Here is a 26840-nt window from a genome sequence, read left to right on the forward strand (position 1 = left end):
CCCCATGGCCCGTCTTGAAGTCTTTAACTCGGTTCTTTTCCAAGGTTGCATTTTGGATTCCACTAACGTGCTTAGTGTTTCCATACCAAGTTTCGATTCGGCTGATCAACTTTTTTGCAATGTATTTGTCAGACTTTGGTACCAGCATTATACTGGCCTCACAAAATGAGGAAAAGTGTCCTCTTCAGCCCGATTTCTGAAAGGTTTTGGGTAATGTTGCTCCTCTTCCCTTCATGTTTGATAGAATTCGGCAGTGAGAGCACCTGAAACGGGGTATTTCTTTGTGGGAACTTTTTGGTTAATACATTGAAATTATGCAATAAATATGGGCCACTCCCGCTCTGAATCTCACCTTGGCTCACTTCCTAAACGACGTCTTTATGGAGACATTGTTTGTATCAAAAAGTGGCCGGTGTTGAAGTGTACAATTCGGTGTTTTTCTTACGTTCGGAGAGTTGTGTAACCACAACTACTATCGAATCCCAGAATAGGGCTAATCCTGTTACTCACGGTGGGACGACGTCGCCACAAACACGGAGTTAGCTAATACCGAGCCCTTGCTCTGGAGGGATGCGTGTGACCTTCCGGCACGCACAGGATTCACGGAGATAATAACCCTAGCAATCGAAACACAGTTCCTTCCGGTAGATTCTGTTTGACAAAAGAGAAAACAAGGTTCAGCAGCGTCGTGTGAACTGCTTGGGAGTGGGGACTCGGCCCTGTGGCTCTGGCCCCAGAGTGGGAGCCCTCTACCCTCCGTGCACACCCTCCCCTACCCACCACATCCTCGGGCCTCGGAGGCAGGAGGCGGGGCCTCGCCTAGTCGGACCGGGACCTGGGCTGGGGATGCTCAGGTCTTCCACTGTCGGATGAGGACAGGAGGACTGATCTTGAGATCACAAGCAAAATGTGATCGAGCAGCCAGTCTGCAAACGCACAGCCTTCCACTGGGGATCAGGGGTTTTCGTGGCCCCAAGAAAGCCCACACCCATCAGCAGCTGCCCCCGTTCACCGGCCCCCAGCCCCCAGCAGCTGGCCTGCTCTGTGACCCACTGTCCCTCCAGGGCTGGCCTGGGGCCTGGCCTGCAGGGACACGGGGTGTCCTGACGTTTATTAAACACTCGTTCAAAAAAAATGTTAGATGGAGGTCCAGGGATGCGCGATTGAATTTTTAAACTTAATTTACAAAATTTTAACTTTTTTTGATGCTTCGTCTACTGCATGTCCATTGTATGACATACTTTGTTATGCGTAAAATGCCATAAAGGAGAAAGAAAAAAATCCATTTTACTGGTTTTTGCATTTTTCAGAGACAACTAAATATTTTGGCGTTTCTTTCCAGGCTTTTTGTCCTCCCTGAAAAACGAAGGCACCAGCTGGTCTGGCAGACCACGCCGCTCGCCGCTTTGGAAGCCGGCCAGTCCCCCCCCACCTTGGAGGCCGCTGGGGGTCCGGGGACGACTGTTCCTCCTGACCCAGCGAGGGGGTCTGTGTCTCTGAGGGGGCCCAGCCTAGGGCTCCAGCTAGCTAGTGGGCTGATTGGGCCAATCCAGTGCTGTGCTGGGTCTATGCTCTGTGCGCACAGGACACGGGGAGGCAGAGGGCCTGAGCGGCCTGCGGTCTGGGAGCTTGGGCTAGTGTCCCAGTCTTGGGGGACGGCATGCTCTATGTCCGGGGGTGTTAGGGGGTGTTCCGAGGAGGGACAATGCTGGGTGACCTGCCGCAAGCTCCCTCCCGAGTGACAGGGGTCCCATGCGAACTTGCTGCTTCGGGGACTAAGGGCACCCCTCTCCCAGGACCCCAGCTGGCATCTCCCACCCCCTGGACTTCTGGAGCCCATGTCTACCTGTCCTCAGGCTCCGTTCCCACTCTGAGGCTCAGGCTGCCCGTCTCACCCTCCACCCTGACGGCCCCCCGCAGCCCCAAGCTCGCCCGGTCCGCCTGTCTGCCGTGGTGTGTGGCTGGGGTCGCGGGATCCTCTCCCCGGGAACCCCGAGCAGTGCGACCGTGCACCTGGGGACAGACGTTTGAAGCAAAATGGGAAACTGCCTGTCGGAAAATTTCATAACCCGAGTCCAGCAACACAAATGGGCTGTGCTGGGGCTGCTAACGAGAAAAGCCTTAAGGCCCAAGTGAGTGGACGTGAACTCAGACCCCAGCCAGAGCGGGAGAAACGGCTCGGGCTTGGCTCACGAGCCCACAGCAAATCCAAGCCTGGAGGACGGTTTGGAGAGCAGAGTGACCAGCTCAGACTTGATGGCGTCTGAATGGTGAGCGGTGTAGACAGAGCGGAGGTGGAGGGGCGCGATTCTCCACGGCAGACACGTCCCCCGCGGGCACGGCGCGGCCCAGGCTGAGGCGAGGGCGAAACGGAGGCTGAGGAAGGGGCAGGAGCCCCCACCTGCCGCGGACGGAGCCTCAGGCACACCCTCACGCCGCGGCCTGCGGACCACACCGCGAGGTGCTGACCCGGGGCTGAGATCCGGTGCCGGTTTCCCCCGTGGATCCCTCCCTGGTTGCCGTGACAGTCGCGCAGCGCCGAGAACGCGAGGTTTCAGACTTGCTGAAGTTCGCCACTCCCTGCGTTTGCCTGGACCGCCGCGCTCCTCCTTCGGCCTCGACGGTGCTCAGTCTGGGGCTCCTCCCGGGACTGTCGGCAGCCCTGGGGCCTGGAACCCGTAACGCTGGACTCTCAGTGATCTCCGGACGTGTCTTCCTCCTGGCGGAGCACCATTGAACCGTACGCGGACACCAGTCCGAGGACTCCAGGCTGCTGTCTGGGTGCTCCCTGCCTGCCCCACGCATGTGCATCGGCACCTCCACGGCTCCCTCACCTGCGGCCCTGCACACACACACGTGTGCATGCTCACGCACGGCCTGCACACGCACGTTCACGCACGGTCCGCACACGCACACTCATGCATGGCCCTGCACACGCATGCTCATGCACGGCCCTGCACACACGCACATCCACACTCACGTACAGCCCCCGTACCCCCCCGCACACACACACACTAGTTGTCCCGCAGTGTGCTGAGGAATGAGGAAGCAGGCGAGACGGAAGACTAGCCTCCGGGGCCAGGTTTGCGGTGGGTCCATCATTCCCTGCAGGAACCGCCACCCAGCCCCCGCTGTGCGCTTGGGACCCCACGGGAGAGCCCCACAGGCAGTTAAGGCTTGGCAAGCAGGGCTCTGGGGGGCGCAGAGTTGCCTGGAGAGACCCTTCCTGGGCCAGCAGCTGGAGGCCTGTCAGCTCAGCTGCCAGGTGCCGGGCCGGTCCATTAAGCCAACCAGCCAGAGAATAACAATCACCCCTTTATTCACTTCCAGCAACTGCGCAGCCAGGACCCAGGGCGAAAGTGCCGAGTTCCCTCATTCCGCTCTCTCTTCCACGGAAAGGCACAGTTAAGGCGGGTCGGCTGCAGGCGTGGGGGCACCGCCCTGCAGGGGGAGCCCAGAACAGAAGGGCCCTGCTGCTTTCTGGACTTGGAGCAGGGGGCGAGGTCAGGGAGGAAAAGCATGGCGTGGTGGGTCGGAGTGGAGAGATATGAAGGCCTTGGCTGAAGAGACCCGGTGAGGCGGCCTCCAGCTGGCGATGCCCAAGGCAGAAGTAAGCTGGGTTTTGAGCCCGCTGGCCGGAGGCCTTACTGCAGCGCCTTCAGACCAGCCAGGTCCCCGCTCCAGGCCTGCTGGTACAGCCTCCGTGCCCACGGATGGCCTGCCGACGGAGCCCACGCACGACCCTGGGCCTGGAGCCCACTCAAGGAGCCTAGTCTGCCCGGAACCCCCTCTCCAGCAGGGTGAGGAGGGCAGGATGGGGCCCTGGGAGCAGAAGCCAGCCTCCTCCCAGGCCGCTAGGTCCCAGAGTAGACCCCTTTCCTGCGGGAGCACACCTCGGGGGCTGCGCTGCGAGGAGGAGCCACATTACACCTCCCGCTCTCTGCGGCAGCTGGCACACGCACAGCCTGGACCCCTGGTGCGGGGGCAGGCCGCTCACCCAGAGAGCTCGGTCACCCGGCCCACCAGGGGCTCTGGGGGGGCGCTCTGGGGGAAGCCTGCAGCACCCCATCTCCCTGGACGTGGCTGTGGCCAGCTAAGAGAGCCAAGAGCGGAAAGGGTTAGCAACGGTCCTGCTCCCTGGGTTGGGAGTCCAGCGTCACCGAGCAGCGAGGTCACTCTGCTTGTGCATAGGACACCAATCCGTGTCTGGGTAGAGAAGGCAGTGGACAGACTTGAACCTGGGAAGGAAATGCGGAGGTCAGACCTACTGCGATGTAGCTGTTGTGGGGGGAAGCGCCAGAGGCCCTCCTCACCGCCCGCCTACCGTGTGGGGTCCTGCTGCAGGCTGAAGCCCCTCACGTTCACCACGTTATGTGGGTTCTCTGGACCCCCGTAGCTCAAGGTGACCTGAGCGGGGGCGGGAGGGGAGAAGAGACAAGTCACTCCCAGGATCAGCTCTTCCCCCACACCCTCCTCTGGCCTCCGGAGTCAAACCAGGAGAGGCTGCTGTGCCTCTGGCTCCCCGGGGCCCTCCAGGGCAGGACTGCCCCCCATCCCAGGGCCCCCAGGGCACGACCTCTCCCCGACCTGCCAGGGTAGGTGGAGGGCCCACCCAGGCCAAGTCCGGCCCAGCCCCCACGCTCCCCGCCCAGGGCAGGACCGTCCCCCTCCATCTGGGGCATCCAGGCCGGCCCCTCACAAAGGAGCCCCTGTACCCAGGCCCCAGGATCCCAGCAGGCCAAGCACACGGTGTGCAGTAAGTTCGCTGCGGGGCTGGGAACGCTTCCCTGAGCCCTGGTGACGGGCCTGAGATCCAGGGCAAGGGCCAGGCACCTCGGGGGGCAGGGGGGGGCTGAGGCCCGGGAGCTGGGCTGTACCTGCCGCAGCACGGCGTCGGGCGGCAGCCTCCGCAGGTCCTCCAGGTGCGAGTGGAAGAGCGCGCTCGGCAGCAGGCGCGCGCCCAGCAGCCCCTCCACGATGTAGCCCACGGTGCAGTCATCCGGCAGCCGCGCCCGCTCGGCGGTGCTGATGAAGCTGCCCAGGCTGGTGGGGGGCCCGGGCCAGCAGGTCAGGGCCTCCTCCATCTTCAGCGCCACCATGCCCGCCTCCCAGCCTGGGCGGCCGGCCCCCCACGCCCCCCACGCACCGCCCTCACCTGGCCCAGGGGCTCATCTTCAGAGCGAGGCCTCTGCTCAGGCAGAAGCCGGCTCCGCCTGTGGCGAACCAGAACTTGACGGTGGTCACCTGAGGAGGAGAGAAACGCTGAGCCGGGCTGTGTCCGCAGCTGCTCTCTGCACAAAGGGCAGGGGGCCCCCCACCCCGGACACAAGGGAGGGGCTTCCCAGGGTCCCAGCTCCTCCCACAGCACCTCCTGAAGGGCCCCCACCCCGGCATGGGCCAGACTCGCCACCCTGCTGCCCTTCCCCAGCGGGGTCCCCGCGCTCTCAACCGCGCTCCCGGCCCAGCACTCACGGTGCCCCCTCCCGGGACCCTCTCGGCGGCCTCGATGGGGTGGTCCAGGCTGGGCCGGCCCAGGTAGACGTCCTGGCTGGGCGAGAAGGCGGAGAGCAGCCGCAGCAGGCCTCTGGGGTTCACGTAGTTGTCGTCGTCCACGTGGCAGAACCACCTGGGAGCAGCGAGAGGTGCTCTGGCGTGAGGGGCTGGTGCCGCTGGGGGCCTCCCCCTGCGGGCTCCCGAGCGTGGGTGGGCTCTGGGCTCTCCCGGGGGCACCGGAGCAAGGCCACCACATACTTGCGTCCGGACTCGATGAACTTGTCGTACTCCACGGCCATCTTGCAGCACAGGGCCTGGCGGGTGTGCACGGCCGAGCAGTTGGTGTTGATGACGTGGCTGCCTGCCGGGCGCGGGAAACGCGGGAGGCGTGAGCGCCAGCCCACCGCATGGTGATCAGGGCAAAACGGGGCTGCCCAGCGGGCATGGCCACCTCACCCTGCTCGAAGCCCCCAGGCTGGGTCCAACCGCGCAGCCCTGGCCGGCTGCTGACCCACAGGGCCCAGACCGGTGACAACCATCTGCACCACTGTGAACGGAAAGCCGCCCCAGGTAGAGGACGTGGAGCTGCCAGGAAACAGTGGCCTCTGCTGGAGCGTCTTCGGGACCGTTTGGGGACTGTGGCTCTGGCCCGAGGCCCTGGGAGGCCTGCCAGGGCTGCGGGAGGCAGAGCCCGGCCCGTGTGTGTAGGGGGCCTGGATGCTGGCCCTGCTCTCCACCAGCTGTGTGACCCAGGGCAAGCGACGCCCCCCACCCCGCCCCAGACCTCTGTTCACCGCACCAGAGGATCCATGAGGGGGCCTGGTGCGCGCAGGCTGGGGAGTGAGCTCACCTGCCCGGAGTTGCAGTTCAGGGTCATCCCCGTCCGTGAAGATGAAGGTCTGGGGAGAGACAACCTGTGAGGCCCCAGGGGGACCCGAATGGAGCTGCAGAGATGCCCCTGGGTGAGCTGGGCTTCGGAGATGGAGCTTCAGGATAAGAGGGTGCCCAGGACGGGCCTGGACACTGGGGTTGGGTCGGGGCGGAGGGGTGTGGGGGGGGTTTCCCCAGCGACGGCCTGCTGCTGTCCCCAGTGTCTCCTGCTGCGGTTGGGGCCTGGCCTGCTCTCACAGGACGTCTGTGGGGTCTTGGTCCAGTGTCAGCTGAGAGAACCCACCCAGGTGGGAGGACCGCCGTGCTTGGGTCCCCACAGACTCAGAGTGAGGGTCTGGCCATCACTCTGGGGACACAGCAGTGGGCAGGGGGTCCCGGGGATGGGGTCTCCGGGGCAGCCCTTGCGGGGACAGGGGTGTAGGGGGCGCGGACGGTTGCGGTCCGGGGTCGGGATCCGGGCTGTGGGATCGGGGGATGGGGTGCCGCGATCGGGGATCCCGGGGCGAGGCCCACCTGCTGGCGGGCCCGGGAGATCCAGGTGCTCAGCAGCAGCCCCAGGCGTGGCCCGTGGTTCTTCCGGGTGGTCTTGACAGCGATGAAGACGTCGTCCGGCCGCAGGCGGGGGACGGAGGCGGGTCGGGCTGGGGACCCCCGCCGGCCGGGGCTCGGACTGGGAGCCCTGGCAGGGGCCGGCGCCGGTACGCGGGGCAGTGGCAGGGGCAGCAGCAGTAGCGCGGCCAGGGCCGCGGCCAGCGCGAGGCAGGCCCGGCACAGCGCCCCCCGCGCGCGGCTCATGCGGCCGCGGGACCCGCGGGCACCGCCCGGGCCCAGGCCGCGCAGCGGCCCCTTTAAGAGCCGCCCCGCCCGCCGCGACCCGGATGCGCTGCCCCGGAAGTGGACGGCGCTGCCCCGGAAGTGGACGGCGCGCCGCGGCGGGGTCGGTGAAGATGCCGCTGCCGGTTCAGGTGTTTAACCTGCAGGTAACGAGCCGCGGCCGGCGACCCCAACGCGCCCTCCCGCACCGCTGCTCCCGCCCCCCCACCCCCGTCGCCGCCGGGCCGGGGCCGGGCCCCCGCGCGGCCTCCCCTCCCCGCCGCCCCGCGGCCTCGCGCAGGGGCCCCGCCGTGGGCCCGGCAGCCCGGCCCGGCGCTAACGCTCTCTCCGTTCGGCCGCAGGCCGGCTGTGTGTCAGGGTCGGGGGGTGCAGAGTCAGGACAGGATGCGGGGCAGCCCGGCCCCCAGCGCGGCCGCCTCGCCAGGGACCGCTCTGTGCCGCGCCCCTCACAGCGGTAGGTCGGCCCTCGTCCTGCCCCGCTCGGCCGGGGACTTCAGCCTGAGCGCAGCCTGTCGGCCCGTACGCTGCTTCACGAGGTACCGTGCAGGCCGGGGGGCCCCGGAGCGAGCGAGCGCGGGGGGGGCGCGCCCCAGGACACTGTCCCGCCGCCGCCCGGGCCCGCCGCCCCCGCTGCCGGGCGCTGCCTGAGGCTCGGAGAAGCAGCGTCAGGACGGTGGCTGCGGCCGTGAAGGGACCGCAGGGGCACCCCCTCCCCCCCGCGCCGCTGCCGGCCCCGGAGACCCGCGGTGGAGAGGGCGCCAGGGCTCTCGCTCTGCGGCTGCGGGGCTTGCGGGGGGCGGCGCCGGACCCGGGCTGGGGAACGGTCAGGGACGGCCAGCGCCTCCGGACTGGGTCCCGGACAGGATCGCGCAGACAGGATCCCCAGGACAGGAGCCTGCTGGGGACGTGGCACCGCGGGCAGAGCCCGACTCAGGGCACAGTGAGGGTTTCTTGCCCTTCCTGGTCAGTCCGGTTCGAGTGCCAAATGCCCGCTTGTGTTGCAGGGGGCCGTGGAGCCCATGCAGATCGATGTGGACCCCCAGGAGGACCCGCAGAATGCGTCCGATGTCAACTACGTGGTGGAGAACCCTACTCTGGTAAGGAACCCTGCCCGCGGTCCTAAGGCAGGCAGCAGAGGGCCTGGGGTGTCAGTCCTGGGGCGGGGGGTAGGCGGGGCCCCCCACCCAAGCCATGCTTTTCTCTGACCCAGAAACCTCTAGGCTGTTCGGTTGCCCACTGGTCTTGGGGGGCGGTAGACCAGCCGGAGACCGTGTGCCCCATTTCTCTTCATGGGGCAAGAGCCCACGCGCGGCTCTCCTCAGACCCAGGACAGGTCTTTCTTGGCGCCCAGCCTGCAGCACGGCCTCCTGACCGCTCTGCCTGGGGACTGGCAGTCAAGAGTCAGGCCCATCTGGCTCTGGCCATTTGCCCCCTCAGCGCCCCAGGCAGAGCTCTACCCTGGAGGCCCCCGCCCTGGCTCACGCCAGGTGGCCTTTGCCGGCACCGGAGAGCCGTCTGGCTGGCGCCCGAACATCTCGTCGTTCTTGCCATGGGTGTAGGGCTTCTCGGATACCGCAGAAGGGTCAGTGTCTGGGTCCTGCTCCTGGCTCACCCGCCAGGACTTGGGATCTGGGGTCCCGCCTTGCACAGCCTCCGTCCACTCCTGCCTCCCCGACTTCAGGATCTGGAGCAGTATGCGGCCAGCTACAGCGGGCTGATGCGCATCGAGCGGCTGCAGTTCATTGCCGACCACTGCCCCCCACTGCGGGCGGAAGCCCTGAAGATGGCCCTGTCCTTTGTGCAGAGGACCTTCAATGTGGACATGTATGAAGAGATTCACCGCAAGCTCTCGGAGGCTACCAGGTGACACCCAGGGCTTGGCCAGAGGAGACAGGGCCCTTGGTGGGAGCAGACTCCAGGGACTGGGCGTGGTGTGTGCCCTTGGGTCCGGCTTGGGCAGGGCCTTCCTGTGCTCCCGACTCCCGTGTGGGCACTTAATAGCGTCCCTGCCTCCGTGTGGGGACATGGCCTTCTTTGTTGAAGCCAGGCAGGGCGATGAATGGCAAAACAGGCCAGGTTCTCAGTCACCCTGTCGTGGGGCTCTCTGCGCCGCCCTGGCCTTTCTCTGCGTGCGCAGGGCGCGTAGACGTCCTGGCGGGAAGCGGGTCTCCTGGAGAGGACACCTTGCTCTCCTCTGCGCATGGCCGCACACACATGCCTTCTCCCGGCGGGCGTGCGCTCCAGGCTGTGGGCCCGTGTTCCTGTGCTGCCTGGGCGCTCCCTCGGCAGGGGCTGGGCAGGGGCCCCCGGGGGACACCCCCCTGCCTGCGCCTCGGCCCCTGACGGCTGAGCACTCCCTCAGGGAGCTGCAGAATGCACCGGACACCATCCCCGAGAGTGGCGTGGAGCCGCCACCCCTTGACACGGCCTGGGTGGAGGCCACTCGGAAGAAGGCTCTGCTGAAGCTGGAGAAGCTGGACACGGACCTCAAGAACTACAAGGGCAACTCCATCAAGGAGAGCATCAGGTGCTGCTCTTGGGAGGCCGGAAGGCTGGCGGCCGGCAAGGCCCCTGTGGCCCTGGGCCAGGTCCGCTCACGTCTGGCCCTACAGGCGCGGCCACGACGACCTGGGTGACCACTATCTGGACTGTGGGGACCTGAGCAACGCCCTCAAGTGTTACTCCCGGGCCCGGGATTACTGCACCAGCGCCAAGCACGTCATCAACATGTGCCTCAACGTCATCAAGGTGGGCCCTGCCTGGGGGGTGGGCGGCTGGAAGGGCTGCGGGGGCAGTGCTGCCCCTGAGCCAGGAGGGGGCGCCCCAGCTGAGCCCACCCCACCTGCCCGCCAGGTCAGCGTCTACCTGCAGAACTGGTCTCACGTGCTGAGCTACGTGAGCAAGGCCGAGTCCACCCCGGAGATTGCCGAGGTAACGGCGGCATCCCCACTGTCCTCGGACCTGGTCCCCGGACCGCTGCGCCCCGGTGGGCGGGGCCCAGGAAAGGACCAGGGTGTGGAGGCTGGTGGCTGACGTGTCCCACTTTCCCCTGCAGCAGCGTGGGGAGCGGGACAGCCAGACCCAGGCGATCCTCACCAAGCTCAAGTGTGCTGCCGGTGAGGGCTTTGGGCCGGGAGGACGCCACCGCGGAGCCCAGCGCTGGGGTGGCGTGTGCGGGTCTGATGTCAGTTCTCACTGCCAGGGCGGGGGGCCTCATCGCTGCGGAGGAAACGTCCGAGCCGCCCCAGGGGTGCCCGCCAGGCCACGGTCCTGGGCGGGGAGGCCAGTGCGCGGCCAGTGGTCAGGGACGGAGGTGTGGCTACCGGGTGGGCCTGGGGCTCTTTCGTAGGAGTCCCCGCCTCTGCTGCGCACGGCTTCTCCAGGCCAGGCTTGGGTGTGGCCACGTTTGACCAGAGTCCCTGTCCTTGACCCTGGGAAGCAGCTGGGGTGGGGGAGGCAAGGGCTCCGGGCTTCATTCTGCCCCCCCTGCCCCCCGCCCCGCAGGCCTGGCCGAGCTGGCCGCGCGCAAGTACAAGCAGGCCGCCAAGTGCTTCCTGCTGGCCTCGTTCGATCACTGCGATTTCCCCGAGGTGAGGGACCGGAGGCTGTGTGGGGACGCGCTCTTGCTGGGACTCCAGAAGCAGGGGGAGGACTCATGGGTTACACTCTTTATTGAGGGGACGCCCCGTTCAGGTGGGTGGTGGGTGGTGCGTGGGGCAGCGGTGACCCAGCCTCGTGTCTGTTTTCTCCTTGGATTCTGTCTTGATGGTCAGTGACCCCGGGTGTCTGGTCCCAACTCTTCTTGCCCTTAGCTGCTTTCTCCCAGCAACGTGGCCGTCTACGGTGGCCTGTGTGCCTTGGCCACGTTTGACCGGCAGGAACTGCAGCGCAACGTCATCTCCAGCAGGTGGGTGGGGGGTGGGGTGCCGGCCCTGCGCGCCCCCGGCCTGCTCCCTTCCGGAAGTGTGAGGACTCGCGCCGGGCAGGCCTTTGGGGGGGCTCGGGCCCTCGGCCGTTGGCGCAGGTGCCCGTCAGGGCAGGTGCGGGCCGGCTCTGAGGGCCGTGCGTCTGCAGCTCCTTCAAGCTGTTCCTGGAGCTGGAGCCACAGGTTCGCGACATCATCTTCAAATTCTACGAGTCCAAGTACGCCTCGTGCCTGAAGATGCTGGATGAGATGAAGGTGAGGGACCGGCCAGCCGGGGGGCGGGGGCGGGGCCGGGGGGGCCGGGGAGCAGCGGTGCCTGAGCGGGTCCCCTCACCAGGACAACCTGCTCTTGGACATGTACCTGGCCCCCCACGTCAGGACGCTGTACACCCAGATCCGCAACCGCGCCCTCATCCAGGTAGACGCGGGGGTGCGGAGGCTGAGGCGGGGCGCTGCGGGAGGGCTCGGGAGTCCCCAGCGGCTGACTCGGCCCCGGCCCCGGCCCCGCAGTACTTCAGCCCCTACGTGTCGGCGGATATGCACAAGATGGCCGCGGCCTTCAACACCACCGTGGCGGCGCTGGAGGACGAGCTGACGCAGCTCATCCTGGAGGGGCTCATCAACGCCCGCATCGACTCCCACAGCAAGGTGGCCGGCCCGGGGCCAAGGCCGAGGGTGCAGGGAGGGCCCCTGGGCTGTGGGGAGCACTGCTGAACCCCATCCCTCCGCCGCAGATCCTGTACGCCCGGGACGTGGACCAGCGCAGCACGACCTTCGAGAAGTCCCTGCTGATGGGGAAGGAGTTCCAGAGACGCGCCAAAGCCATGATCCTGCGGGCGGCCGTGCTGCGCAATCAGATTCACGTCAAGGTGAGGGCAGGGGCGGCCCCCGTGCGGACGCGCAGCAGGGTGGGCACACACACGTCCCCTGGGCTGAGCAGCCCCGTCTCCACCCCAGTCCCCTCCCCGAGAAGGGAGCCAGGGGGAGCTGACGCCGGCCAACAGCCAGTCCCGAATGAGCACCAACATGTGAGGGCGCCCACTGGCCTCCAGGACCTGCTCGTGCCCTGCCCGCCCCCACCCACGGCCTCGACACACAGGCTCCCACGGCTCACCCGCTACTTGTGGAGGGGCCTGTGTACCCCCCTGGCCCCTGCTATGCAGGGCCCCCCGCCGGGGTGTCCAGTGTTCCCTCGCCCCCTGCTGTGCCCTGGCGAGGCGGGCTGCTGCTGCTCAAGGCCCTTCCCGGAAGGAGAGACCGGCAGGGCTCACCCGTGTGACTTCCCGGTGTCACCCCCACCCCCAGCAGCACTCCCAGCCCCCTTGTTGTGTCACCGAGGGTGCAGGCAAGTTCAACGTCAGTCCATTAAAGGGCAGCCTGAGAACATTCCCTGGTGCCATTCCTTTCCGCTAAAAGGGCTTCCGAGGCCCATCTCCGTGAGGTCAGGCTTTGGGGTCAGGGCTCCCCACCCCATTACACAGGCCGGGTGGCGGGGAGGGGGATGAGGCCAGCCCACGCCCCCTCCTTTAGGGGTTTCCCAAGGCAGCGGCTCCGCCCTCCCAGCCTCGCGTCCAGGTCTCGCAGGCCCCGGGGCTGCTCACGCCGTCTCTGGTTCTCTGCATCGTTTCAGAGATGCACGTTTATTGTTCACTTCTGAACACACGCGTTGCAGGGAGGGGGCAGGTCCAGCCTGGGCGCCTGCTCCCCGGTGCAGCATTTCTGGGCTCCTGGCGTCGGCCGAGGGGAGACCAGCTCTTCCTTCCGCGCTGAGTAGCGGGAGGCTCCCTGAGTAAAGGCATTTCCTTAAGTGGGACGCGTAGAGGTCACAGCGGCAGTCCCTGGGCCTGGGGAGGCGCTGTGTCCGGCTCTGGCTGCCCCTCAGGCCAGGGCGCTGCCCACCACCTCAGGAAGGCCGCCTGGCTCCCCGGGTCCTGCTGGCTGGGGCTCCTGCAGCCTGGACGGGGCCCCCTTCCAGGCCAGAGACTTCTCCAGTTTGGTTTTAAAAAGCAATCCGTGACCTGGCGGCAGAGGAGGAAGAGGGTGCTGGGGCTCAGGAGGCTGAGGGTCCCACTGCCCGCTGGGGGCTGGGACTGGGGGGGGGGTGCGGGCGGCAGAGGCACCCCTTACCTGGGCAGTCCGCGGCCTCTCTGAACGCTCGCTTCTTGCAGCAGCCCCGGCACAGGTTGAACACACACCTATTGCCCTGGATGCGGGGAAGCCGGTGAGCCTGCGGCTGAGGCCCCTCCACCTGAGCCAGCCCCCCAAAGCCCAGGGTCGGCCAGGAGCACCGGCGGGCTGCAGCCTGGCCCAGGCCCTGCCTTCCACACCGCAAGCGGCTGTCGTGAGGCAGGCAAACAGCCATCCTCCCTGGGGCTGCCCCCCACGTCTGCACGACAGGTCCTGGGCAGTGTCAGCGGGGACCACCCCGCCCGCCGCCCCCTAATGCTGAGCTCTGGCCCAGGCAGCACGGCCAGACTCACCTTCGGGTTTCCACACTGATCACACTTAGCGTATTTTGCTGAGAAAAGAACAGAAGCAGGTGTTGGTGAAGCCGGGAGCCGGCCCGAGGACGCAGCACACGTGCCCCCACCGCGTACTAGGTGCCTGCCACTAGAACCTTCTCCGGAGGGTGGCCCCAAAGCCCATCCCCACCTCCAAGCAGCAGCCAGGGGAGCAGGGGGCAGGCCGGGCCGCGGTCACTCACCGTGGCAGCCTGGCTCCCAGCAGGCCCTTGCCACTGCGTGCCCCCCGGCCTGGGGAGCAGCCCCTGGGGCCCCACAGGGAGAACAGCTTACGCTTCAGCGAGGGGTCGAAGGTCTTGTGGGGGTTCCTCAGCTGCTTCTTCTGCTTGTTCTTGGACAGGACGTCGGCGCCGCCCTCCTCCTCCTCCAGGGCCCGCTTGCTGCGCGCACCCCCACTCTCCCTGCTCCCTTCCGTGGGCCTGGAAGGGCAGGGCGGCGGGCAGAGCCGGCCCCGTGGAGGGGTGACCCACCAGCCCGCGCCCCAGGACGTGTACAGCGCCCCACAGCTCGGCTCTTGGGCTCCCGGGGCCGTGGCTGGGTCTGAGTGGCCCCAGATGACAGCCCAGCCACGGCCACAGGGACCCAGGGGAAGCTCAGGGGTGCCTGCCACTTGCCCCCAGGACAAATCCACTGGGTCCGCTTAAGAGAATCACCTTAGGGGACAGCTGGCATCCCAAGACCGAGCCGAGCCGCCAGCACCCTCCACCAGGGCTGCAGAAGGCCCGCCAGGCCCCGGTGCAGGGAGCGGGGTGCCCTCTCCTCCGTGTGTACCCCGGCCCGTGGGCTGGTGGGAAGCTCACCCTGGCCGCAGGTAGGGCTGGCAGATCCAGTGGAAGAAAGGCAAGCCACCGGAGGGCTTCTCTCCCTCTTTCTGCCTGGATATATCCTCCTGCAGAAGCCCAGAGCAACCCAGGTCACAGAGCCCGGCTGCCCCGCCGCCCACCCGGCCACCCCGCCCCCAGCCGGCTCCACCACCTGCCTGACACCGCAGCTTCAGCTCCCGGCTCACGGCCGCGGCAGCCTCCAGGGTCTTCACCTTGGCGAGCTCCTCCCGGAGCTGCTGATGCACCTGCAGCCTGAGACAAAGGCTCCATCCCCGAGCCGCCCCCAGGTCGAGCCCCTGCCCGGCACACAGACCCGACTCGGGAGCGAGCTCTCCCGACACACGCTTCCAGAGAGCTGAGCTACTTACGTGTGGTGCCACAGCTTGAAGAGGTGCGCGCGGACGCAGGACAGGGGGCAGGGGTGCTGCCGCACGATGTCCAGATACTCCTCGGCCAGCTCCCACACGGCAGGGCTGCGGCCCTCAAACAGGGCGGGGTTGTGCAGGTTGCCCTCTGGGGAGAATCGGGGGGAAGGAGGGCTCAAGGCGGCAGGCGCTCACGTCCCCGGAGGGGTGGCCCCCCACCATTCAGGCCACGGGCAGCCGAGGCCTGGGAGTGAGGCCAGCACGGGCCCCGGGCAACCCGATGGGGCCCAGCCCCTCCGTGGCCCATCAGCTGTGGCCCATCGGCCACGGCCCTGCCTCACCTGCACTCATGACCCCCTGGACTCCTGTGTCCCGGATGCAGCGCTCCACGTCCCGCAGACACTGGATGTTCCCGTTGGCAAACACAGGGATGGCCACTGCCTTCCTGTCGGGAGCAGGGGCAGACGCTCAGCAGAGAACCGTGTCTCTTCGTCCCTCATACCAGGCAGAGAGCTCCAGCCCCCACACTCCCTCCGACCCCACCGCACGGCTCCCTGCCAGCTCGGGCAGCGCGGCCCCCTCGCACACTCACCGCACGGCCTTGATGTGCTCCCAGGAGGCAGTGCCCGACAAGGGCCCCTTCTGCTCCTTGGTGCGCCCATGCACGGTCAGCAGCTAGAACACAGGCCTGGCTCTACTGTGCTGTGACCGCAGACCCCAAACCAACCCTTGGGCCTCACGTGCCCAGTACCCTGGGCTGCAGCTGGGGGCTGCTGCCTGTGGCTCCCGTGCCCCACGGATCCAGCCGGTGTGCAGAAGCGAGGCGGCACCTTGTTCGAGGGCCGCTCCTCATGAAGTGGCAGCACGCCAGGTCCAAAGGTGTTGGGGGGGCACCAACCTGACTTTAAGGCTGGAGTCAGGTAGGGGCGGGCAGCTGAGGCCTGGCCCCTCCCAGGACCGGCCTCCTCCTCGGGAACACGCAGCTCCCCCACCCTCACCAGGCCTTGCCTCGTGGTCACCACGATTCTGGCCCTCCCTGGCGAGTCGGCGCCTCAAGGGAGCTCCTGGGGGCAAGGACCCCTCCCTGCCTGGTTCAGGGTGCAGGGGACAGGAGGCAGGGGAGTAGGGCGCGGACCTGCGAGCCCTCAGCCCCCTCACCTGGCAGCCAGCCTTCTCCAGCATCTGGGCATACTTCACGGTCTTGTCGATCTCCGGGAAGACTCGGATTTTGCACGTGACGGGCACAGCGAGTTTCTCGTGGGCCAGGAGAACTGGGGAAAAGGAGAATCGGCTTCTGACACGCGTGCTGTTCGCCTTGGGCCGGCCGCGGGGCGCCCCGCCTCGCACCAGCTCCCGTCTGCCAAGGCAATGCAGGGCTGGGCCGGGACCCCTGCCCCCAGCTCCCGCTGTCCAGTTCGCTGTCGGGCTCGAAGGGGAGTGGCTGGCGCGGGGCAGTGGTTTCCCCGCCCCTCCTGCAGCCGCAAGTGTACAGCGTCCAGGACTCACCCGCCACGACCCTGGGGCTCCTTTACCAACCACGACCCAGCCTGATCCCCGCCCCCGGCCCCAGCGCGCAGCCAACTCACTCATTCTCCGGAGCAGGTCCCACTCCTCCTGCAGGAAGGCACCGTAGTGACCTGCGAAAGAGCAGACGGTCCTGCCACATCACACCTGGGGGCTGCGTGCCCGGCTGCTGGAGCTAAGGGCTTGGAGTGGGACGCCCACCACGTCTGGCCAACCAGCAACCCCCCAGACTCAGCGAAGAACAGTGTCTGTGCCCCAGGCCGGGGAGCGGTCCCAACGGCGGACAGCGGCAGGGTGGGGGGACATTCATCCTCCCCAGGCACTAAAGGGGGCGACGAGCCTCAGGCCCGCAGAACCCTGTCACTCGAGGGAGGAGCAAAGACAGGACCGGGACGCCACCAGGAGCGGAGTGCAGGCCCTCCCCTGGTCGTGTCCACACCCTGGTCTGTAGGGGGGCCCCCTGTGGTTTAGGGCCTTGCCCTCCCCCCACAAGGCAGTGCTCCGCACAGCGACCTGCGGCTGAACCCACCTCTTTTGGCTATCATCTGCGGGCAGCCCAAATTCAGGTCGATGGCGTCACAGTAATCCTGAGCCAGGAGAGCCGCCTGGACAAACACCTCCGGGTCATTGGCACAGAACTGGGAGACACAGGTGGTGGCGTGAGCCCGACACAAACCCTGGGACCGCAGCTCCCCGGTCCCACAGGACATTCAGGGTCCCCGGGGCCGCCTGCAGGATGGCATCCTGTTGTAACGGTCACGCGACGACACGGGCCCACACCACGAGGAGGGGACGTCACAGAGGCACGTCCGTCCCAACGGACACTACGCTGGCCTCCCGGACTTCAGGAGAGCAGAGCGTTCCTCCGCAGCGTCCGGTAACGAGCGCACACGTGGCACACGGGCAGGGGAGGGGGGAGGGGCTGCCAGTCTCGCACTCACGGCGTCCCCTCACCCACACTGAGCCGGCGCCCCGGGAAGGGGTCCATCTCTGCAAGACCAGCCCCAGGAGCCCCGGGAAGCCCGGAGCTTCGCCAGAGCATGCCCGCCCCACCACCCCCGGAAGTTGGTTCTGGAAAGATGCGGCACCTGGCACTCCCGGCCAGGCCCCTGCCCACCTGCACAATGAGAGGCCGGTCCTCGGGGCACACCTCGCAGTACAGGTTCTCCTTCCGATAGTTGGCGTCGCGGACGAAGACCTGGGCGTGCAGCATGGGGGTGTAGCAGAGCTGGGCCCCGTGCCGGCGGCTCAGCAGCCTCCAGGCCAGCTCACTCTGGTCCACCATGGGCGCCACCACGTGGCGGGCGCCCCCCAGGGTGCGGCTCCAGAACTCGAAGCCCTGCAGCTTTGGCATCGCCTCCACACTGAAAAGGGGGAGACCAAGGGTCGGCCACGGGGCGGAGCGGCAGGGCAGCCTGACGGTCGCAGACACAGCCATCAGGGTCACCGCTGCTGCAGACCCAAGGCCGTGGCCTCCGGGCGCCGCGTCCCCACCCGCTCGCCAGTGCGCCCAAGAGCCAGGGACGCGCTGTCCTCGTCCTGCCTCCCCCGGACACCTCGGTCAGGGAGGTGCCCTGCCCACCTGCTCCGCACAGCGAACGCCTCAGCGCGCTGGCCGGCCGTCGCACCGGTGCCGGCCGGACGCCCTCGCGGCAGCCGCCCTTCCCCACAGGCCGCCGCAGCAGCCGCGGCCCCGCTGCCTCCCCCAGCGGACCCCCGGGGGCAGCGACCCCGCGCACCGAGCTCCGCGGTCCCGAAGCAGTCACCGGCCTGGCACCGACCGAGCGCGCCCCTGGGGGGCCCGGCACTGCCCGACCGAGGTCCCACGGGGAGGTCCCACGGGGAAGTGCCCGGCGCGCGGGCGCGCGGGGCGCCGAGGCGCTGTCACCGTCGCTGCCGCCTCGCGCGGGCGCCCGGCCGGACCCGCGGGACACCCACCTGCCCGGGCCCCTCCCGGACCGCCGGCGGGCCTCTGGGAGCCAGGGCGCGGCGGGGGCTCCCTCGCTGCCCGCAGGCCGCCACGCCGGGGCCGCCGCCCGGCCCAGGGCTCCGCGCCGGGGCCGCCGGAAGGTGCCTCCTCCAGGGCGGTCCGGGCGGCCCGCGGTGCGGCGGGAAACGCGTCCCCGGGAAACCGCGCCCGGTCGCGGAGGAGCCCCGCCCCGCGAGGTCGGAGGTCAGAGGCCGGAGGTCGGCCGGGCCCCGCCACAGCGCGCTTGGGCGGGGAAGGGAGACCCGAGGCCCGGCTCGCCCGGCGCCCGCTTTCCACTCCGGGCTCCCGCTTCTGCCTCCCGAAAGGGCCGCAAGTCCCCCGCCTCGGCCGGGTGCTCAAAGGCCTCCGGGGGCCCCCACAGGCCGGAAGTGCTGCCGTCCGCGGGGTCCCACCCCTGCACTTCCGGGGCCCGGCCGGGGTGCGCGCGCGGCTAACCCGCCTGGAACGCAGCGCGCACGCGCAGGGCGCTCCCCGCCGCGGGGCTGGCGCAGGCGCAGCCGGGAGTCGGGGGTGGTCGCGGCGGGAGCTGCGCGCGGGAGCCGCTGCGGGCGGGCCTTGCCCCCGGCGGCTTTCGAAACCCGCTCGCTCCCCGCCGGGGGCCGTGCGCGCCCCTCCCCGCCGCTAGCGCCCGAAGCCCTGCCCGTGCCTGCCGCGCGAGCCGTGCTTTAATTCGCGGGCCCCCGCGCACGAACCCGACAGTGTGGAGGGACGGGGCCGGCGTTTCGTTCCGGCCGTGAATACGGCCGCGTCCCCGAAGGTCGGGCGGGAGGAAGGACAGGCCCAGACCGAAACGACGAGCGCCCCGAGCACTTCCGCCGGGTCCGCGGGGTGGGCCGCGCCGGGACGCAGCCGGTCAGGGCCGGGACGTGCCGGGAGCGCGACCTGCGCCGGCTGCGGACGCTCGGGGAGGGGCAGAGGCGCGAGCGTTCGGTCCTGGACCTGGGGGTGCTGATTCCGGGTGCACGGGACCGTTCTTCGCTTCAGCACGTTATGAAGAGGAAGGTCGTGCGGGCGCCTGGGGGGCGCCTGGGTCGAGCGGCCGCTCGTGGTTTGCGCTCAGCTGCGGGGGTCGGGTTCGCGGGATGGAGCCCCTTGTGGGGGTCTCCCCGGATTTTTTGCTCTCCTCCGCCCCTTCCCTCCCGCCTGCCCAGAATAAGGAAGTAAATCTTACTAAAAACACAAAACAAGGGCGCCTGGGTGGCTCAGTGGGTTAAGCCTCTCCCTTCGGCTCAGGTCATGATCTCAGGGTCCTGGGATCGAGCCCCGCATCGGGCTCTCTGCTCAGCGGGGAGCCTGCTTCCTCCTCTCTCTCTCTGCCTACTTGTTATCTCTGTCTGTCAAATAAATAAATAAAATCTTAAAAAAAAAAAACCACACAAAACAACCCCGAAATCAGTGCCATGCAGTCATTAAAAATACAGTAACTAGAAAACTTAAAACTACCTCCGTGGGCAGGATTTCTGGAACCGCAGATGGAGGAGTTTTCCAAATGCCTTCCCAAAAAAGCAACGTTTCTAACAGGACGAATCGTTTAAAGCAACCATTCCAGGACCCTTTGTTTTTTAAGATTTTGTTTATTTATTTACTCGACAGAGAGAGCACAAGCTCTCTCCCAGGTGCCCCCCATTCCGGGACTCCTGACCAAAGACATACAACATTTAGGAGCGATTAAACACGGAAGTTACGAGCATCAAGTAGGCCTGGCTGGCTGGTCAGCGGAGCCAGGGGCCGGGTGTGACCCTTGATCTTGGGGTCACATGAAGGCCCATGTTGGCTGCAAAAATAAAATCTTTCAGAAAAAAAAGGGAGTGACTGGGGTCTCAGTTGGGGGAAGCGTCTGCCTTCGGCTCAGGTCATGATCCCGCGGTCCTGGGTTCGAGCGTACATCGGGCTCCCTGCTCTGCGGGGGCTGTGCTCCTCTGCCGCGGCTCTCCCGGGTGTGCTCCTCTGCCGCGGCTCTCCCTGCTTGTGCTCGCCCTCTCTCTCACTCTTTATCTTGCTGTCAAGATTCGGGAAGGAGTGCCTTGCCTTTCCTCCCACCCTCTGGTGATTCCGCCAGAGTCCGGTGGGCCTCCAGGACCCGACAAGGGGTGGACTGATTAGAAAGCCTCCCAGGGTGTTTGTTGAGAAAATTGCAGTCACGGCGAGCTGGACACCCAGCTGCCCGAGGCCACAGGACTGGTTGAAGCAAGGACAGTCCAGCCAGAAATTCAACAAGGAGACTCAGTGGACAAAACAGCAGCCACTGGGGCAGCCGCCGGCGGTGCCCAGTAGCCGGCAAGGCCGCGTGTGCGCTGCGCCGGGGCCAGGCTGCGCTCCCAGCTCCACACTTCTCTGGCTGCATTTGAGCTTCGCACCAGCAAAACAAAAACCAGGGCTGACCTGCGGACTGCTAGGACTTGGAATACGTCCCCAACCCACGCAGAACTGTCGGCAAAGGACGCAGCCCCTCCAGGGGACGCTGGTTCACGATGCTTACGTGCCTTCTGACCAGTAACGGACGGTCGTTAAGCTGTACTGACCCAGGGAAGCGGTGGAGACCGGGGCACCCAGCTGGCTCTGTCCACACAGCTCGAGAATTTTGATCACGCAGGGTGTGGAGTCTACTTAAGAAACAAACAACCTGGCAGATATCCCAGTGGCCACACCGGAGGGGACAGGCTTGACAGAACCCACCATCCAGGCGCGGTGCTACGTAAAGCAACACCAGCACCAAGAGCGACACTATGTTGGGTTGGAGCAGGGGGTTCAGAACCCAGAGTTTCTACAGCCTGTCATCTAAAAGTGCCCCGTAGTCGATTGGAAACATTCTTTAAAGATTATTTAGTTTAGGGGGCGCCTGGGTGGCTCAGTGGGTGAAGTGTCTGCCTTCGGCTCAGGTCATGATCTCGGGATCCTGGGATCAAGTCCTGTGTAGGGCTCCCTGGTCTACTCCCTCTACCCTTCCCCCCTGCTTGTGTGCTCTCTCAAATAAATACATAAAATCTTTTTAAAAATTTGTTTACAAAAATCGTGCAGCTAGCAGCAACCACATCGGTAAGAGTCTGGGGCCTTTCCCTCCGATCAGGGGCAAGGTAAGGAGGCTACTGCCTCTCTTTACTCGAAATAGTCCTGGGGTTCTCCCGGCACCAAAGGCAAGAAAGAGGCATAAAAGGCGTCCAGACAGGAACAGAAGAAAGAAAATGCCTCCTTTTGCTGTCACTGTCTATGTAGAAACTCCCGGAAAACAGAAACGACCTACAACACCCCCAGCCCCGCCCCCCCGCTCCCCACCTCTCTGCCTACCTGTGACTTCTCTCTCTCCGTCAAATGAATAAATGGAACTTAAAAAACCAAAATGCAAATATTTATGACCCCCTCGTGTTGCCTCCTGCCCCCCCAACCCCCGTCCCTAGAAAGCACTGATCTGTTTTCTGTCCCTAGAGATTGCCTCGTCATTCCGGCATTTTGCAGAAATGGACTCATGCTGCGTGGACTCTCCTGGTCCGGGGTCTGCGCTCAGCGGCAGCGTCTTGAGCCCGTCCACGCCGTCCTGGGCATCCGCGGGCCTCACTCGCTGCCGGGCAGTGTTTCGGTCCAGACAAGCCGCCGTCCACCCGACCCTTCACCTGTGACAGAGGACTCCGTGTGTGCGGCTTTGGGCTACAGAAAGGCTTGTGGACAAGTCTTTGTGTGGACACAGACTCTGCTTCTCTTGGATAGATGCTTGGAGTGGCATGGTCGCCTCAAATGGTAGCTGAACGTGTCACTTTCTCAGAAACTGCCAAATTGTTTTCCAGTGCCAGCACCGTTTCATGTTTCCGCTAGCGACACGGGGACGTCCTAGCTGGTCCATATCCTCCAATACTTAATATTCTTTTATTTTTTTAAGACTTTATTTATTTTTTAAAAGATTTTATTTATTTATTGGACAGACAGAGATCACAAGCAGGCAGAGAGGCAGGCAGAGAGAGAGGAAGAAGCAGGCTCCCCGCTGAGCAGAGAGCCCGATGCGGGGCTCGATCCCAGGACCCTGAGATCATGACCTGAGCCAAAGGCAGTGGCTTCACTGACTGAGCCCCCCAGGCACCTCTCTCATTGTGTTCTTAATTATGAAATGTTATGTCTGTTCCTTTGATCTGTTTCACATCTTTCGCCCATTCAAATTTTTAAAAAAATTTTAAAGATTTTATTTTTAAATAATCTCTACATCCAGCACAGGGCTTGAACTCACAACCCCAAGATTAAGAGTCACATGCTCCACCAACTAAGCCAACTGGCACCCCTCTTTGCTGATTTTTAAAAATTAAAATGTTTGTTTCCTTTTTGTTGAATTTTGAGAGTTCTTTACATGTTCTAGACATAGATCCAGTGGTCTGTGACTTATTTTTCATTTTTTATGATCAGTATCTTTCAAAGAGTAGAAATGGGCGCCTGGGGAGTCAGTCTGTTGAGCATCAGACTCTTTTTTTTTTTTTTTTAAAGATTTCTTATTTTATTTATTTGACAGAGAGAGACCACAAGCAGACAGAGAGGCAGGCAGAGAGAGAGGAGGAAGCAGGTTCCCTGCCGAGCAGAGAGCCGGATGTGCAGCTCCATCCCAGGACCCTGAGATCATGACCTGAGCCAAAGGCAGAGGCCTAACCCACTGAGCTACCCAGGCACCCCGAGCACTGGACTCTTGATCTTGGCTCAGGTCTTGATCTCAGGGTCATGAGTTCAAGCCCTGTGTTGGGCTCCCTGCTGGGTGTGGCACCTACTTAAAAAAAAAGACAAAGAGCAAAGATAGTCAAACTTTTGATAAATGTAACAATGTATTCTTTTATCAATCATGTTTTTGGTATCCTAGTTAAGAAACCTTTGTCTAGGGGCGCCTGGATGGCTCAGTTGTTAAGCGTCTGCCTTGAGCTCAGGTCATGGACCGAGCCCCGCATCGGGCTCCCTGCTCGGCGGGGAGCCTGCTTCTCCCTCTGCCACTCCCCCTGCTTGTGTTCCCTGTCTCGCTGTCTCTCTCTCCCTCTCTCTCTGTCAAATAACTAAGTAGATCTTTAAAAAAAGAAAAAGAAAAAAGAAACATTTGTCTAACTTGAGTTCACAAACATTTTATCCTATATTTACTTTGTAAAGTTTTATAGTTTTATTATTTATTTATTTCATTTGTTTTTTATCTTTTTAAAAGATTTTATTTATTTATTTGACAGAGAAAGATCCCAAGTAGGTAGAGAGGCAGGCAGGGGGTGGGGGGAAGCAGGCTCCCACTGAGAAGGGAACCCAGCATTGGGCTGGATCCCAGGACCCTGAGCCCACTGAGCCACCCAGGTGCCCCTCCATGGATCTACTTCTGTGTCCTGATGTCAGTAAACACTGATTATTGCAGCTTTGTAATAAAGCTTGAGGAGTCCTGGAATCAGGCACCGCAGCTTCTCCACCCCGCCGCTCTCCAGCGCATCCCATGGGAACTGACTTTCGGGTCCGCGTGTCCATCCAGACAGGCTGCCGGGATTTCGATCAAGGCTGTACGATGTGTGCGGGCTGGGGGGTGCCCGGGTGGCTCCGGCGCAGCTCATGGGACTCCTGGTCTCTGGGTCTTGAGTCCAAGCCCCATGTTGGGTACAGAGATTGCTTCAAGTTAAAATCTTAAAACAAACAAACCCGTAATGCTCATTCTGGGGAGAATGGACACATCAGCCCTGAGTTTTGCGGCCCCGAGTGAGGCACATCTCCGCACCCGCTCCCTTCACCTGGCTCAGCAGGGCCGCGCCCATCTTCCGTCGCGCTCCCCCAGCTCTGCCTTCTCTGAGGGGCGACTGGCGCTGACTTGCTGACGGCAGCGTCTGCCGTTCGTGTCCCTTGTCAGTACTTGCGTGACGGGCTCAGACCCCGTCTCTGCTGGGGTCGTCCCAACTCACCGCCTCCATCTAACAGGTTTCCGGAGGGTCCGTCAGCGTCTCCGCGCGGGGGACCATGTTGCCTGCAACCAGGGCCGGTGTCATTCCTTCCTTCTCCGCTGGACGCCTTTGGTTAGTCTCTGCCTTGTCCCCCGTCGCAGGGGGACGCCTGCTCTGCAGCCACTAGGGGCGAGGCGGCTGCATCTTGCTGTCTACCCGGCGCAGGGGTCTCGCGTCTCTAGCGGGCGGAGAGCTGCCCCCGCCAACCCAGGGCAGGCTTTGCGTCTCTGTGTTCAGCACATGCTGTTTTCTGCATCCAGTGAGATGATCCTTTTCGGCCGTTAATGTGGTGAGTTACGGTGATTGATTTTTGAAAGTCCAACCAGCCTTGAATTCCGAGGATAAACCCCAATTGGTCATGATGTATTCCCCCTTAATGCGTGACTCCGCAGGCTAAAATGCCGATGTTTTGCTAGCATGACCGTGACGGATACTGGTAGCTTTCCTGTAACGTCGGGCTTTGGTACCAAGGGGATGCTGGCCTCGTAGCAAATGTGCACATTACACTCTTGCTGTGGAGTGGATTGTGTCCCCCACATTCATGGGGGAGCCCTAATCCCCAAAGGGACAGTATTTGCAGACAGGGCCCTCAAGGAGGTGCTAAAGGCGAAATGAGGCCCTAAGAGTGGCCCCTCAGCAGACAGGCTGTGCCCGTACAGGAAGAGGAGCCACACCGGACTTGTGCGCTCGCTCTGTGCTGCAGGAGGTCAGCAAGAAGGCAGCTGCGAGCCAGGAGGACAGCGCTCCCCAGGAACTGCGCCGGCAGGAGCCTTGACCGTGGACTTCCCGGCTGTGATGAATTCCAGTCCATTGTGTCGTGTTACGGCAGCACGAGCAGACGACACATCCCCGAACTATTCCATGCAAACGGAATCGCACGCGCGGAGACTGGTCTCCCTTCCGGAACTCGGGGAGCGTCTAGAGGGACGCTTTTTCTCCTACGCGTCCCGCAGAACTGGCCGTTCCGTACTGGAGTTATCTCTGCGGACAGGTGTTCGCCGCAAACTCACTGTCTCCCACGCAGGTAGGGTCACTCGGGCTGCGACTCGTTCTTGGCTTCGTCCGGGGTGGGATTTCATCACCTTACCTGGGCTGCGCGGTCGTGTGGCATGAAACTGTCTGTGGTTCTCCGGCATGGGTGGGGTCTCGGGGACGTCCCCTCCCATTGCTGACCCCGGCTCTTGGGGTCTTCACTCCTCTTCTGGCTCGGTCTGCTTTAAGGGTTGCGCACTGCTGATCTCCTCCAAGAACTTGCTCTGGGTTCATTAAATTTCTGTTGTTCTGCATCTTATTCCGCGGATTTTCACTCTGGCATGCATTGCTTCCGTTATTCTGCTGAGCCTCTCATTTGCCCGCATTGCAGTGTCTGAAGGTTCATCTGAGCCGTCGGTGCCTTCGTCCCTGCTCCGGCCGCCCGCCAAGCATGGTGCTGCGCTCTCAGCTCTGACACCGATTTCTCTTTCCAGTTTTTCTTTTTCTTTTTTTTTTTTTTAAGATTTATTTATTCACTTGACAGACAGAGATCACAAGTAGGCAGAGGCAGGCAGAGAGAGAGGGGGAAGCAGGCTCCCTGCTGAGCAGAGAGCCCGATGCGGGACTCGATCCCAGGACCCCAGGATCATAACCAGAGCCAAAGGCAGAGGCTTAACCCACTGAGCCGCCCAGGCGCCCCTCCAGTTTTTTTCTTTAACCCGAGGATTCTTTAGCACTGAGATCTGAGGGGCGCCTGGGCGGCTCAGTGGGTTAAGCCTCTGCCTTTGGCTCAGGTCATGATCTCGGCGTCCTGGGATCGAGCCCCGTCCTGTCCTGCTCAGCGGGGAGCCTGCCTCTCCCTCTGCCTGTGCCTGCCTGTGATCTCTCTCTCTCTCTGACAAACAAAAGAATAAGATCTTAAAAACAACAACAACAAAAAAACACTGTGATCTGATTTCCACACATTTGAAGATAGTCTAGAGAACTTTTTGTTATTCTCGTTTTATTAATTGCGGCCAGAGAAAATATTTTCTAAAGTTGAATTTCTTTTTAACTTAACGGCACTGGTTTTATGACCCAGAATGTGTGCTCCCTTGGTAAATGTTCCACGTCAATTTGAAAAGAACTGTGTTGTGCTGCTGCCCGGTAGGTGTTCTACCTCCGCCAAGGCGAGTGGGCTGGTCACACCGTCCATCTGATTTACCCCCGACATCCCGTCTCCGTGTCCTGCCAGTTCAGGAAGGACTTTTGGACTCTTCAACTTTCATTGTACATTTGTGGTTTCTCTTCGGATGTGTAACCTTGTCTCCTGTGACTTGGAGCCGTCATGGGGCGCAGAGGCTCGGGGTTGTTACAGCCTTTCAATCAGCTGACTCTTTTACCTTTTTTCTCATTATGGAGGAACCCTTTATACCCCCAATGCATTTTTAAAAAAATTTTATTTATTTACTTGACAGAGATCACAAGCAGGCAGAGGAAGGCAAACAGGTTCCCCGCCGAGCAGAGCCCAATGTGGGGCTCGATCCCAGGACCCTGGGATCATGACCTGAACTGAAGGCAGAGGCTTTAACCC

General features: G+C 63.8%; 3 protein-coding genes across 9 annotated transcripts; 1 reads left to right on the plus strand and 2 right to left on the minus strand.

The window, feature by feature from the left end:
- Positions 1 to 3299: 3299 nt before the first annotated feature.
- On the minus strand, positions 3300 to 7255 carry RFNG (RFNG O-fucosylpeptide 3-beta-N-acetylglucosaminyltransferase). 3 transcript variants are annotated; one of them, XM_032322171.1, is made up of 8 exons: positions 6898 to 7255; positions 6344 to 6407; positions 5752 to 5854; positions 5473 to 5626; positions 5156 to 5244; positions 4878 to 5043; positions 4325 to 4407; positions 3300 to 4238 (listed from the first exon to the last, which is right to left on the minus strand). In XM_032322171.1, exons 1-8 carry the CDS (start codon positions 7177 to 7179, stop codon positions 4157 to 4159), a joined length of 1023 nt encoding a protein of 340 aa, XP_032178062.1. In that variant the 5' UTR covers positions 7180 to 7255; the 3' UTR covers positions 3300 to 4156. The 3 variants fall into 3 exon arrangements, with proteins under 3 accessions (XP_032178062.1, XP_032178061.1, XP_032178063.1); XM_032322170.1 differs by having other exon boundaries at positions 6344 to 6437; XM_032322172.1 differs by having other exon boundaries at positions 6344 to 6392; positions 6898 to 7254.
- Positions 7256 to 7262: 7 nt separating this feature from the next.
- GPS1 (G protein pathway suppressor 1) lies at positions 7263 to 12531 on the plus strand. Of its 2 annotated transcripts, none has more exons than XM_032322148.1 (14): positions 7263 to 7364; positions 8223 to 8315; positions 8900 to 9081; positions 9581 to 9745; positions 9831 to 9966; positions 10072 to 10149; positions 10274 to 10334; positions 10723 to 10808; positions 11031 to 11125; positions 11293 to 11398; positions 11481 to 11561; positions 11654 to 11791; positions 11878 to 12012; positions 12101 to 12531. In XM_032322148.1, exons 1-14 carry the CDS (start codon positions 7263 to 7265, stop codon positions 12173 to 12175), a joined length of 1533 nt encoding a protein of 510 aa, XP_032178039.1. In that variant the 3' UTR covers positions 12176 to 12531. The 2 variants fall into 2 exon arrangements, with proteins under 2 accessions (XP_032178039.1, XP_032178040.1); XM_032322149.1 differs by having other exon boundaries at positions 10277 to 10334.
- A 219-nt stretch (positions 12532 to 12750) lies between these two features.
- DUS1L (dihydrouridine synthase 1 like) lies at positions 12751 to 19133 on the minus strand. Of its 4 annotated transcripts, none has more exons than XM_032322156.1 (14): positions 19061 to 19133; positions 17496 to 17742; positions 16908 to 17016; positions 16441 to 16491; positions 16013 to 16125; positions 15447 to 15529; positions 15196 to 15299; positions 14858 to 15002; positions 14645 to 14741; positions 14466 to 14554; positions 13939 to 14084; positions 13624 to 13661; positions 13271 to 13346; positions 12751 to 13161 (listed from the first exon to the last, which is right to left on the minus strand). In XM_032322156.1, the coding sequence occupies exons 2-14, from the start codon at positions 17730 to 17732 to the stop codon at positions 13022 to 13024; spliced, it is 1428 nt and encodes a 475-aa protein (XP_032178047.1). In that variant the 5' UTR covers positions 17733 to 17742; positions 19061 to 19133; the 3' UTR covers positions 12751 to 13021. The 4 variants fall into 4 exon arrangements, with proteins under 4 accessions (XP_032178047.1, XP_032178049.1, XP_032178045.1 ...); XM_032322158.1 differs by lacking the exon at positions 19061 to 19133 and adding an exon at positions 18317 to 18418 and having other exon boundaries at positions 16908 to 16983; XM_032322154.1 differs by lacking the exon at positions 19061 to 19133 and adding an exon at positions 18317 to 18418.
- Positions 19134 to 26840: the final 7707 nt, after the last annotated feature.

Source organism: Mustela erminea, chromosome 18, assembly GCF_009829155.1.
Source record: "Mustela erminea isolate mMusErm1 chromosome 18, mMusErm1.Pri, whole genome shotgun sequence".
Lineage (NCBI taxonomy): Eukaryota > Metazoa > Chordata > Mammalia > Carnivora > Mustelidae > Mustela > Mustela erminea.

Excerpts from the sequence above, each read along its gene's own strand:
- RFNG (XM_032322170.1), bottom strand. The coding sequence starts at position 7,179 with ATGAGCCGCGCGCGGGGGGCGCTGTGCCGGGCCTGCCTCGCGCTGGCC. Across the intron at positions 6,438-6,897 it reads TCTCCCGGGCCCGCCAGCAG|CTCCATTCGGGTCCCCCTGG; the intron begins GTGGGCCTCGCC and ends GCATCTCTGCAG. Across the intron at positions 4,239-4,324 it reads CTGCAGCAGGACCCCACACG|GTTCAAGTCTGTCCACTGCC; the intron begins GTAGGCGGGCGG and ends TTTCCTTCCCAG.
- GPS1 (XM_032322148.1), top strand. The coding sequence starts at position 7,263 with ATGCGCTGCCCCGGAAGTGGACGGCGCTGCCCCGGAAGTGGACGGCGC. Across the intron at positions 10,150-10,273 it reads CCACCCCGGAGATTGCCGAG|CAGCGTGGGGAGCGGGACAG; the intron begins GTAACGGCGGCA and ends TTTCCCCTGCAG. Across the intron at positions 11,792-11,877 it reads GCATCGACTCCCACAGCAAG|ATCCTGTACGCCCGGGACGT; the intron begins GTGGCCGGCCCG and ends CCTCCGCCGCAG.
- DUS1L (XM_032322156.1), bottom strand. The coding sequence starts at position 17,732 with ATGCCAAAGCTGCAGGGCTTCGAGTTCTGGAGCCGCACCCTGGGGGGC. Across the intron at positions 17,017-17,495 it reads ACCGGCCTCTCATTGTGCAG|TTCTGTGCCAATGACCCGGA; the intron begins GTGGGCAGGGGC and ends TGTGTCTCCCAG. Across the intron at positions 14,085-14,465 it reads CAGCCCTACCTGCGGCCAGG|GCCCACGGAAGGGAGCAGGG; the intron begins GTGAGCTTCCCA and ends CTGCCCTTCCAG.